General features: G+C 34.8%; 1 protein-coding gene across 1 annotated transcript in view; it reads left to right on the forward strand.

The window, feature by feature from the left end:
• The first annotated feature begins 1,211 nt into the window (after window positions 1-1,211).
• LOC150093157 (glycerophosphocholine cholinephosphodiesterase ENPP6-like) overlaps window positions 1,212-13,954 on the forward strand; it is a 35,140-nt gene continuing 22,397 nt past the window's right edge. Inside the window, exon 1 of the mRNA XM_090413302.1 lies at window positions 1,212-1,659. Within this exon, the coding sequence (XP_090269428.1) occupies window positions 1,419-1,659 (241 nt within the window). The 5' untranslated portion in view covers window positions 1,212-1,418. The remainder of the gene's footprint in view (window positions 1,660-13,954) is intronic.

The raw sequence follows: 13,954 nt of genomic DNA on the forward strand, positions 1-13,954 counted from the left end.
CGTTTATCAGTAGAAAATCCGCGTTCTTTTACATCGCTGTCATTAATAATAATTTCGCTTAAGGGAGATCAGACTGTCAAACGAAAAGCATACGTGGTGTGCTATCTTTATCTACACTATGTAACCCAAAGTCAAATATCAAAACCCAAAGTCATATATATATATATATATATATATATATATATATATATATATATATATATATATATATATTTATTTACATATAGAATAAATAGATTTATTTATATATATATTTACAGATTCGATTGAATCTGTAAAAATGTCCAAGGTTGAAGATTTTGAAGGGAAATGGCAGATCAGCCATTTAAACATCACCATGGCAAGAAACATTAACGACACATCGACATATAAACATTCTGTCCTGATAAGATGCCATTCCTGAGTTGTTAAAAACTGGTAGCTACTTACCATTTATTATATTTATGTGTCTTCGAATATAAATAATAACAGAAAAATCTGATTAATCATAGAGCTGGCGTTAGATACGTCACTTCTTATCACTTGTTTTATGTTCTTTCACTGAAGTTTTAGTATCTCCTATAGAGTTATTACACTGATAAATCTGACGCAAAAAAAGGAAGAAAAAAAAAAGTTGCCATCTAATTCAAAAAGCTACTGTTGCACGAAATATTATGATATAAAAATGCCTGGTTTCATATAATCAGGGGATAAAAAAATAAAAAATAAACTAATATCTAACTTTCTTTCAACGATGATTGATAGAGTAATTAGTTAAATAGGCTTAGCTGAGAGTGCATGAATAAAAGCATCTAGAGTCGTCTGCATTATTGTAATTTACGATGTAAAATAATAACTGTATTTTTATTATTTTAACATGCGGAAAGTTAGAAACGTTTTGTTTTTAAAATTGTTTTTACTATGCATCTTTTTTATGCTTCGTTTGTAAATCTGTCTATGCTAATCTTAATTAAAAATAGAGTATTTTATTTCTAGATTAGTTTTATCGATTACCTAATCATAAATGCTTCGTTTTAGACTCTTACGTAAAATGTGTTAATTTCCATATCCGGTTCGGGTTTTGCAGACGATACCTGCTAGCAGTTCTCCGAACTACTATTTAAAACAGAGTCATTTTCAAAATAATAACAAGTTCGTTACATAACATCATAAACCGTGACTAAGGTACAAGTGCTGCCACCTGGCATATTTATTAGTCCCCCACATGGCCCTAGCTGACATCTACGGTAGTTCTTGATATCACTAGTTTGACTACTTGTTTATTATACAGCCACCTTCCCATCATCACATAAGTGACCTTTGGCAATCCGGATTGCTGAGTTGGAAGGCTTTCATTTCTCAGTTAATCTAAAGTTAGAGAGAAAAACGCAGTCGGTTGTTTCACAGGTGACTTTTTTTCCCCTTCCGGCAATCTCAATATGTGGCTTAAATTCGTTCTTGCGGTGTGTGTTGTTTATCAGGTTTCGTGGATTGAAGCGAGGAGTGTGAAGTCGCAGTTTAAAACGATTCTAATCCTTGTTGACGGGTGCAGGTGGGATTACCTTGATGACAACAAGTTAACAGGATTTGCTAAAATTGCCGAACATGGAGTTAAAGCCAAGTATGTTACTCCAGTCTATCCAAGCAATTCATATCCCAACTGGTATTCGATTGTCACAGGTAGGTGGCACTGTCTACTATTAAGTGTCAGACGATATTTGCGCTTTGTGTTGACTGCTTTGTAATTTCACGTTTGATTTATGTTGTTATTCTTCGTGAATAAAGGAAGTGGTTATTTATATTTATTTCCTTAGAATGAAATATTGGCATACCTTAATATTTGAGTAGAGACTGCAGGTATGTATGATTTAATACAAGAAGTGAGTTGTATATATGTGTGTACGAAGTGTCAGGGACACTATAAGATTGACAGAGAAGCTAGTTTTTAATACATAGGGAGTAGGGGGGGGGGAAACAAGGGGTCATACTTGGAAGCTGTCCAAGAGTGTGGTTAGTAAAGGTGTGTGGACTAGGTTCTTTACTTGGAGAGTGGTGAATGAGTGGAATGGATTGCCAGAGGCGGTTGTGAACGCCACAACATTGAACAGGTTTAAGGAGATGTATGAGAGCTATTGTATTAATGGATAGAGTGGGTCTCCCGGAATCAGTCTTGACTCCATTTAAACAGTGTCTATATAAATAATAATAATACCTCGTCTTAAATTGGTTCAATGTTTGCGCACTCACCATCTCATTCAGCAGTTCCACTCCATGCAAAAAAAGGCATGCCGCACTCTCTTACACCCCACATCTTTATACAACTTCCAAGAATGACCAGAATGACCTCTTGTCTCCATCCGCTTCCTTCCCTCCGTCAATTTTTGAAATATATTCTCGGTATCTATTTGATAAGCACCCCTTAGCAATTTATAAGTCTCAATCATATCGCCCCCTCTTCCGTCAATTGATTGACTAGTGTCTGTAATCCACATTCTCTCAGTATTCCACAACCTTGATATTGCTTTTGTTATTCGCCTCTGAACTTTTTCCACAGCTTGCTTCTCACCTATGAACGCAGGTGACCAAATCGATGCGCAGTAATCCAGATTGGGTCTAATCAAAGGCTTTTATAGCGGAATGACCACATCCTTATCTCTACTCGTCAGTGTGTTATTCTTACTACACTGGCATTTATGTGTGCTGTTTTAATTATTTTTGCAATATGTCCCTTGAACTTCAATTCTTTATCCACCAATATTCAAAGATTCCTCGCTTTCTCTACCTCCTGTAATACAACGTCTACAATATGACACGTAGCTTTACTTTTTTTTGAGATCCAAAGTGCAAAACCTTACATTTACTGGTATTAAATTGACCCCCCCCCCCCACACACACACTTGTCTGCCTACGTGGTCACTTTATTCAAAACGTTCTGAAGCACCAGTACATCATTAATAACTTTTCCCAGCTTAGCATCATCCGCAAACAGTTGAATATCAGCTTTCAGATATCATTAACAAACAAATTGAACAGCAGTGACCCTAGAACAGTGGGACTCTGCTGGTAACTCTACTCCTCAGAGACATTGCTGCTCTGTACACTACCATTTGATATCGATTAGAAAGCCAATTTGTCATCTAATTAATTATTTTATTTTTATTGGTATTTTTAGAGTATTGATGCAGCAATTTATGTATTCCAGTATACTTTTTATATATATTTCAACTAGATTAAATGACTGAAGCAGAGAGATAAGTATAAAAACTCTGTTATTAATTAAAACACTGTAGTTTCGTCTTCTTAGAACACTTCATTGGGTGAATTACATAATAAATAAATAAATAATAATAATAATAATAATTGCAGCATATTTCTGACATTTGAAGGCGACATTTGATAGCCTCCACTTGTCAGCCCACTTAGCCACATGTATATATATGTGAAAACACACACACCGAGTGTTTTGACAAAATACAGCCCTGATTATATTTATTTATTTATTAGTAGGCGCTCGTTTAACAGCCGAGTGAAAGATAAACGGAAGTTTGAACTAATAAAATAAATTTTACATAGGCTTAACCACAACAAATCGCTGATACTGAGAAGGAAACACTGAAATTTCCTTACAAAAGCGCAATTGGACCGGTTGTTATTCAGCTATAGTGCAATATCATTGGAAAATTAGACCGCAAATTGCTCCTAGGAATTGAAGGAAACTCGTGCAACTTGGCTTGTTTACTTTGAGCTGGTCCTAGCGGACAGTATGAAAATCAATTTAGGTCCGCGCTTGCAGCGGTGAATTATTCTCTGGTGGGATTAATTAATAAATTAATATTTATTAATTTAATAAATAACAAATAGATAAATATAAATAAAATTTAATTTAATAATTAATAAAGTTTAATTAATGTTTATAAAAAGCTGTGATTTTCAAACATTTAATTAAAAAGGCGTCGTGTATATAAAAGAGTAATTAAAACATGCCGATTTTAATCAGTAATGATGTTTATTATATGTAATTAATTAACATTTAAGAATTTTAATCAATAATTAACTAATTATTTAATAGTGATATCTAACGATAAAAAGCTTGGAACTTATAAAAAAGAAACTTGAATATTTTCAACTAATTAAAAAAAACGTAGCAGGATTATAAGATATTTAATTTTTTCATCTATAAACTACTTTTTATTTTTTTTAAATTTCTCTCTAACGAAAATGTTTTTGCATTTATAAGTAATTCACCGAAAACGGCAAACTTTTCTCCACCACGAAAAAAAATCGTAAGTTTGTTCATTATTGGTTCAACTTTATCATCGAATATAAATGTATAACAAAACGAAAGGACGTTTTCCAAACATTGGCTTTATTAAACATTAAATCCCATTGAACTCTACTACAAACACAAAAACAGCCACACAAAACACGAACATTTAAAACACATACAAAATTAAAATTCATTAAGTGGAATTATTTTGAATCGAATTTCTATTCCTTTTCAACAGCCCAGATTTTTCAAACAGATTTTCAATTAAGTGCCCACATTGTGGAATGGGATCTGAATTGTAAAAAGGAAAGCTATCGATACGTGGGTTCGTGTGAAAATAGATTTCTGTGGAATATCTGAAATATTTTATTCACAATTGAAAAAAAAATTCTGTAATTTAAACTGATTCGCTTCTCTGCTTTTTTAAGTAATTTTAAAGGCTTAGAACTCAGCTTTTATTCTTCAGAGATATTCAACAGATCACAGTCAGTCAACCGATTTTGACAAAATGTGGAATTGGGTTGTGTCTTACTTTACTAAGGATATCCTAAGAAAGCGATATTGATATGAGCGGGATATAGATAATGCGTACGCACGGACCAGTGGTGCACCCAGGGGAGGGGGACAAAGGGCCCTGGTCCCCCCCCAAAAAAAAAGAAAAAGGAAAAAAAAAAAACCTAGAAATTTTTCCAAAAATCTTTTCGTAATTAAAATTCATTTTTTATTTATGTTGTGTCGTATCTTCTATTTCTGTACTATTTATGAATTAGCGATCATTGCAGATGCTCAGTCATAGGTCGTATGCGATGCGTAGTATGTATTCTCAAAACGTCTACTCAACTCGGGCGCCTCCCAAGATTAAATCCTGAGTTCGCTACTGGCACGGACAAATAGTGTTAATTACGCCTTTGTGAAAATGCATTTCATAAAAACAATTAGTGCATAGTCATGGGTTGATGGACGAAGAACGTCGACCACTATTACAGCTACCGTCTCTTTTAAATTAGGATATCAAAAATTCTCATAAAATCCATCAACCGAATTAAAGAATGAAAATCTCGCCCCCCCTAGTGTAGTTATAAGGTGTTTTTCACTACCCACCATACTGAAAAGTAGACGTAATTTCTGTTTGACTCGATTATTGCTCATTTCTATTTATTTTATTTTCCCCTGTCCTCTACTTCCTGTTAGTAATTCACAACCTGTTACGCAATAGGTTTTGTTTGCATTTCAGGTTTACCTGTTTGCGAAACAACACCTTCATATTGCAAAGTAGAATCCCTGGTATTCAACAATTGGCAAACCACACACATATTGCAATGCTATGTTGATATTAATTTAAGGAGAAGGAACTTAACTATCCCACTATGTATGCCAGGATAAATGATGAAATATTCCTCATATTACAACTTCTATTCCCGGTAGTTTCATATATCAATGATTCTTCGAATTACCGTTTTTTTTTTTTTTTTTTACATTCTGTTTACTTGTTTTCTTTCTTTGGACTGTTTGACTTGATTTTTTAAACGTGCTGTTTAAAAGCACGAGATAAGGATATCAAATATACACTATTGTATACGACAAACAAATAACAGTGTGTTCACATTTCCGCATTCTTTGAACAAAACATAAACTTTAAACCCCACTTCCGGATAACTCATTGTATCTAGATGAAAATGTGTTAAAAGTAAAAGTACAGGCATATTAAAGATTAAGTTTCGAATTTTGGTGTTTAGCTTGTATTGTGTGACATCACAAAAGAATGAAATTATTTAAGAATGAAATAAATATTATTTTATTGCAGTATTTGTTTAATCGATTTAAAAAAGTTCACTATCAACAAATTGTACACATAAAACTATTTTTATTTCATAAAAATAAGTAAGGAGGGACTTTAGTAAATATTGTTGGTAATGTCTTCGTCCTCGAAAGATTTTTAAGTGAGATCCATACATTCGTTTTGGATTCTTTCCTAAAATAAAGTCTATACACGCTGTGTCGTTATAACAACGAGATAAAGCAACATTTTGATAATTGTTTGCGGGGGGGGGACTAAAAATAAGTATCATGATAAGCGGTCATTTACTGTACTAGAATAACTTTCATTGTCTCCTGATAAGATTAAAAATGTAATCCTAATTTACGTTATTTGCAGATACAGGACTTGTTTTTATTTTGGTATAGCTTAGCTGACTTGTAGAAATCCAGACTCATCAACACAAACTCCAGTGTTCGTTTTACCAAATCACGAGTCACTGACCATAACTCAGTTAATATCATCAATAATTTCGGAACAACAGACTTTTAACTAGTATTTGTATACACGAGGCAAGATCACATCCCCAATACTGCCATTCTTGAAGAAACTGGCAAAGATTTTTATTATAAAAAATTCACAAAAGGTAACAGGTGTGCATCCACCCTGACTGATGTTCAGTACTCTTCTCTCTACAGACCAAAGATTGGTAAACGTAAAAGAGAATGGATTTCATCTCCAAGATGAAATCTCTTACTTACTTTCATCTTACTCCAAGATGAAATTAGCTATTCTCTTACTTTCATAACAGGATAAAGGGGAGGAAAATGGATACAAATTAAACACCATAAACAAGCCAAACAGAAACTAAGTTGGGTTTAATGTAATTTTCAGGTGTTCCTTTACTAATGGAGTGGCTAGTGAAGATCACCTTATTAACTACACTGTCTATCCCTATACTTCTGCATAAAAAAATGTTTTTAATTCCTTTGACTGCTTCACGGACTTTGAAATTTTTGGTATCCTAATTTAATAGAGGACAGTACTTATCGATTTTTCATCGCTGTCAACTCGTGTCTTTCAACCATCGTTCTTATTAAAGTGATATAAGGATCGGCCTTAATTCTTTTGCCAATCTGGCTTTGTAGCTACTAGCAAATGTTCATTGTCATCGCAACTTGTGCTTACTTTTTCATTAAGATGGGAGTGATAGGATTTAAGCTGGTGACAAGGATCAAATCTGCTTTCTGTAACATTCAGGCTTCTTATGTTGATAGTACCGATCTTTAACTCTGGTGATGTTGAGTTGGGGTGTTTTTCAGATTTGTTCCAGTAGCTGACTTTTCGCTGTTCACCCTGGGATGAAAACAACAGGCGTATCGGTTCTCCTACCATCTCTCTATTTCATCAAGCTCTTCCTTCCCCACAAACCCCATTATCATACATTCATACTGGAAAACATTCCAGCAATTATTATTATTATTATTGGTTGTGGTGGTAGTGTTGTTTTACATATTAATACATTTTACGCTCGAACGTTATTTTGAAATTATAACTTAAGCAGCAGTGCACTAAAATCGCATATTTTGTTCTTCATTGTGTTACCATATTCGACAGTATTATGCTGCTCACGGTGAAAATGTACATTACGACTTCAAACTAGTATAAACAAGCAGAATCCATTGTGGAAACAAGGAAACAGTCATAATCTGTTTTGAACAAAAGTGTTATATTGTGTATAGGTATTTTTCACAATCAATTGCCTCATTTTGTTGGCACATAACAATGAAGTTATGTGCCAACCTAGATTGATTCTCCCATGTGCCAATCTAGATTGATTCTCATCTTGTAATTAAATGAAGAAATTGAGTGCATAAACTTCTGCAATCGGGACAGTGATCTCTACTTACACGTAAATTGAAAGAAATTTCTTACATGAAAGAAGATACAGCATGTCAGAAAGAAGTCTCAGAATTATCGCACTTAGCATACAGTATAGATCAGGGGTCGCCAAAGTCATTTGCCCGTCGACCCCTTCAAGCGTTTCTTGACTTTTTATCGACCCCCTATATTTTACTATTACGTAATTATAATAGGACAAGCAAAAAAGACGCTTATGTGAGTTTTTAGATTGTTTATTTTATAGTTACAGTGTTTATTGTATGTATAATATAGTATATATTATTATATTACTATTACTATCACTAGTAATATCACTGGTATTACTAGTGATATTAATAAACTACTGGTAATACTACCAGCGGTGCTCAACTCTTCAACATAGAGAAGTTCGTGAATGAATAACGATTGAATTATAATATGTGTGTTGATGAATTTTAGAACATTTTTGCACATCGACCTGTATGTCGATGCGCAAAAATGAGACTGGGATCGAATACTTGTAAGTATCAGTAAATAAGAATCACGCACGTGTTGCAATCTCGCTCCCACTGCGCCGGCCGGCAGGAACCACCAACATCCGTTTATTGGTAAATACGTCATTTTGGCCTACTTGATTGGCCTCAGTAACTATTTTCATGACCTTACTCCATCTTACAGGTCCTATTCATGGACCTGTAAGATGGAGGTACCGATGCCACGATTCACTCTTAATTGCGTTGTCATTACCTCCATGTCTTTTGTCATGGAGGTAATCCAAGTTAACCGAATTAAATATTACCCATACAATGATATCTTATACAGTGTATTTTTCTGTCGACCCCTGAGCCCGAATCGACCCCTAACAATGTCATATCGACCCCTTTGGCGACCACTGGTATAGATAAACAAGTCTCCCCATTTGCCGGTGCATATTATGTGTCCTAGAGTCGAAGGATTAACATATTAGCTTCGCTTTTCAATTGCACTGTTTGTAAAAGTGCATCAGATCTCTGTGGTCACAATAGGTGAACGCCTCCTTCATTTATAGACATTAGCACAGTGCTGGGAAAAGTGTGCAATTCCAAACAGTTGTTTGGAAAACCAAAGGGTTGCATCAGTCATTTTGCATTTGTAACATGTGACTGTGACAGAGGGATACAGATCAACGCATGGAGTAGCTGTGGAGAGTCTTTGAACATGAATCAGCACCTTCAGAGATGGAAACGCGATCTTATGATTCGTTGCTATATTTAGCACGAGACACTGGAGATATCTCATGATCACAGAGACCTTCACTGGGGCGGATCCACTCGTCAGGGCAACGACTGTATGTCTCCGCTATCAAATCTATGAAGAATCAAAAACGCATACACACACACACATATATATGCACGGGCTGGGTGAAAGAACTGGATTCGTCCATAAATCAGAAACTATTCTTTTCAATTTCCATAAAAGATAAAAAGAAAAAAAAAAAAAAGAAAGCATCTTATCCATTTTCTTTTTCTTAATTCTTAAGTTTATTCTTGTGAACGAAAATTCTCATTTTCATTCAACATAAAATTTCACGATGGCGCCATCTAGTGTCACAATCGAGAACGCAAAACATTTCATTTTCGTATGCTAAAATTGCTCGCGCTGTTATTAATTAGAATTACAGCCAAAACAAATAATGCAGTAAAGCACAATAATATATCTGTTAAATTACGCATGTTATTTTGGCTGCTAATCAATTTTTTTTCCAATTTAAACAAAAAAGTATAATGGTGGAAGTTTGTGAATATTTTTACAATAATAATAATAACAGTAAATATTTTACTTGAGTCAGGGACGCGCCTGCCATATGTACAATGTGTGCGACGCACACAGGCGCCAGGATAGTAAAGGCGCCATAGAGGAGGAAATACTTTTAAAAAAAAAAACATTTTTTTTATGATTTTTTTTATTGGAGGGGGGGAAGGAGTCGAATTGGCCTGTCTCAATGTTTATTATTTATTTGTTATGTTTAGTGAATTAAAGCACGAATATTTCATTCGAAAACATGTTGTGGCCTAAATAATTGCTGGAACCACACATTTTAGGAAATTTGTGGGTTATCACGTGATCATTAATAAAAGGAGGTCTCCCATTTAGTCATTTCGCTTCAAAATGTGTTATCTTAGCAATTCCTTTCCGGGGGTTTGTGTCAGTGAACTCGGTTTGTTATGATAGTTTCTTCATAGACGGTGTAGCAACTTTTTTATCAAATGGCGACACTGGCTTGTACAATATTGCAACATCGTTTACCAATGCAACATTAATTAAACGAAACGAAAGTCTGTAATAAGATATTGCTCATTTTAACGAGGTCGAATAAGGAGGCCAAATCCTCCTTTTAATATAAATACAAAGCATGAGTTTTAGACCAAAATTCGACTACTACTTAGATGAGTAATGTTTGTCTCCAAAATGACTTGCATTCATAGTTGGGTGATGGCAATATTCATTTTGGAAGCCATAATAAAAAGCAGGCAAAAATGTGTTTCCCTTCTCAAAGCAAACTCTTTGAATGTAGTCACATATGAAGGGAATATAGTCAGTTTAGATTACGTTTTCGTGTCGATATTCTTCATAACTACGCATTGGATATATCTGCTGGAATATTGAAGCTATTACTTTGAAAATATTTAATATTTTTCAATGGACTGAAGGTTTAGAAAAATTTCTATAAAAACGTTGATGTAAATTATAACTTGTTACGTCGTTTTTATTTTTTAAACACAAAACAAACTATTAATTAAGATAAAAGATTTTTGTTTGGAAAAATCGCCTGTGTATGATTGTGTTAACTGCCATAGCGCTAAATCGACAAATAAAAAGATCGTTATAACTTCGATTCCAATTGGTGTCGTTTCTAGATTTTATTTTTTTGTTTTACATCAAGTTGTTGAGTCGAACTCTCCACACCTTTTCTTCCATAACCTCGAATTTCAATCCCACAATTCAGATACATTAGAATTTGGACTACAATAATACCAAATGAGTGTTTTGATGTTTTGAATTTTCTACGTTCAGTATTCTTTCTCTGCGGAGAGCAAGAGTACTCACCGTAGGTCAAGTTGGGTGAGTACTCAACTTGACCTGAATTGTTTCTGATAGGGACCTTTGCTAGCTTTCTTCAAGAATGATATTAGTGCAACATCATCTTCAAAGTAGAAACTGCTTATGTGGGTTCGACCAGACAAATCAAGAGTTATTTCGAACCCATTCACTGTGAGTCTGAATACATAGCAAGGTGGTAATAATAAGAACATGTAGCGCCAAAGAGTCTCCCTGGAAAGCTCCATTGGAAATGGTAAAGCTCTCAGTCATCTGTTCATTAACCACTGCTCTTGCATGACAATTCTGGTATGGTTCTGTTATGTGCAGGGACATTCCACAATAACTGAGAACTGTGAACATCCTTTGTCTGTTTTATTGAATCGAAGGTTCTGGAGAGATCAGTACCACGAAAGATTTTTATCTTTTTCTCTTTCTATCAGCCTTCTAAGGCAGTGGATGTGTTCGACCTCATTTCTGTTGCTATTCTTCAAGAACTCTTATTCAGTACGGTTTAAAATATGCTCATAAGCAGTCTCAAGATTGATTTATTTATTAAAAAATAGTTTCTCCAGTAAATATAACATGTCGATAACCTTTTGTAACAAAATTGGGTTGTTTGTTTCCTCTGTCCCCAATGGGTAACTATTTTCTTTAGAGATATATATTTACTTTTCTTTTTAATTTTTGTATTAACGAATTATATCCAACCAACGTTTATTAAAACGTTTTAAAACTTATTTAAGGGAATAATTTAACGCGGGATATTCAGTTGTTTGTTCATGGTGCAAAACTGGAAGGGCAATAGTTGATGAAAGTGCTGTAGATATCTTACAGGATGATTTAAATAAATTGGCAGTGTGGGCAAAGGGCAATGGTGGTCAACTCAATTTTATAAAATGTAAGGTAATGCACTTTGGAATGAAAAGATTACATATGTTATCGTTTCATTCTCATGGATTACTTGGATGTTGAATAACATGCGAATAAGTAAATATAAGGATGTCACTATCCCTCTTTATAAGACTATGATTCAGCCACTCCTTGACTACTGCGCATAGATTTGGTCACCTGGGTTTCTTGGGGCGAGGCAGGAGGTGGTGTGAGAGGATTCACAGCTAGTTACAGGTCTAAGGGATGTGAATGTTCTTCCCTTAAGGATAGATTGAAGGTGTGTGCGAAAGAGAGTTGCAAAGCTTAGGTGATAGGCGAGAAAGAGGAGAAAAGATAGAAACTTATGTTTCTTAAGGGATTCTATAAGACTGAGACAAAAGAAAATTTTCAATACATGACAAATAGAATAGAATAGAGACAGAAAGAATATTCCGGGTCACCCCTGAAACTTGTGTAAGTGTGGTTAGGTGAGTGTAGTGAGGGTATTCGGATTTGATTTTTTGCTTGGAGAATGGTGAATGCGTGGAATGGATTGCCAGCGATACATAAACTTCATTGACGCAGCAGCGCGTGTGCAAAACACTTAGTCACGTGTGTCACCGTCTGTTTTAGACGACTATTTAAGAATGCTGCTGGTCAGTAGTCGTCAATAGTGTTGATCCAATGGGAAAAAGAAAGGATCTTTCTTTTTCCCATTGGATCAACAAAGGAGTTCGACAAAGAGCTTGTTATGGATGCCCTTCTGGCTGGAGCCACGATTCTGAAAACAGCAGAACTGACTGGTTTCTCAAAAGATGACATATTCCGGATGTTTAATCAGTAGAAAAATGAGCCACTTGCTTGTCTAAGAGGAGTCAGGGCCGCCCCGTGCAGTAGCATATTTTGTCGCCACTTCTCCCTTATTTTGCGTATAGTTTATGCCAACTTTGCCGCCCAAAAAAAACTTGCCGCCCCATGCAAATGCACGCCTTGAACCGTCGGTAGAGCCGGCCCTGAGAGGAATAACTGTGGTCCTAAGACCGTCTATCAGTAATAAGATTGCCGTCGTCTGAGAAGGGTGGACGTTCCAATAGAATTTTCCCTGTGCAGAAATTGGCCGAAGCATTTGATGAAGGCTGTTCCCGATCCATATCTCACCAAACTAGCGCAGGGAATTGAAGAGGATCGATATTGGCAGTCGCATCCCTAAAGATTTTGTTGTTCAAGTTGCAAACTCCGAATTGCTGACTTCATTAATTAAGGTAATTGCTTGGATGTGAATACATGTATGACCGCTAGCTATCTCTACACCAATTTGGGCAAGGATTAGATTAAACACATAACATTTTAACTAATAAACAGGTGAGGTCAACCGAAAACTTCATTTGGCATTTTTACAGCAACTTTTGAAGTTTGCTGTAAAACGTGTGACTAGTTTGAAACCTTGTGATATAAAACAAAACTGAATTATGTCGTTAATTTTTAATGGAAAACAAAAATCCATTCGACAAAATGTGTGTGTGTAATTATTATTATTATTATTATTATTATTATTATTCATCGGACCGGTTGAAACGGTTTGGATAATATGTATAATAATTTTCGTAGATAAAAATAAGTGAGTAAATGCATTATGATAATTTCTAACACGTGGTAATGTTTGGTAAACCGGGAAAAAAAAAATCAATTGGCAAGTAGCACACAACATGCGTTTGACTTCCTGGTTTAACTCGTTGAGCAACTTAAACACAATTAAATACAGTATAATTTCATAAGAAGCGATTCCCACAATGCTCGACAGATGGCTCCACTAAGCACTTCAAACACGCTTTCAAATAGCCTAATAAATATCACGCGGATACAGGCATCAATAAACTAACAATATCTTTAGGTTTTATGGTATTGGTTTGTGTTTATGATTTTGTTATATCATTATCTGCGTACTGTTATAAAAGAGTATATTTTATCGGAATGACTTTTTAAATGCATTCAGATAACCATTAAATTCTCATTTTACACTCAAATATATCTCCCCAAAGATTTTATGTGAATTTCAAGAGCAGTGAAATAAAATGTTTTTGACTTGAATTTCAGGACGTCTGATTTATATTTATAGCCAC

The sequence above is a fragment of the Typopeltis vanoorti genome, chromosome 24, assembly GCF_054136105.1.
Source record: "Typopeltis vanoorti isolate ZY-2024b chromosome 24, IOZ_Tvanoo_1.0, whole genome shotgun sequence".
NCBI classification, from domain to species: domain Eukaryota; kingdom Metazoa; phylum Arthropoda; class Arachnida; order Uropygi; family Thelyphonidae; genus Typopeltis; species Typopeltis vanoorti.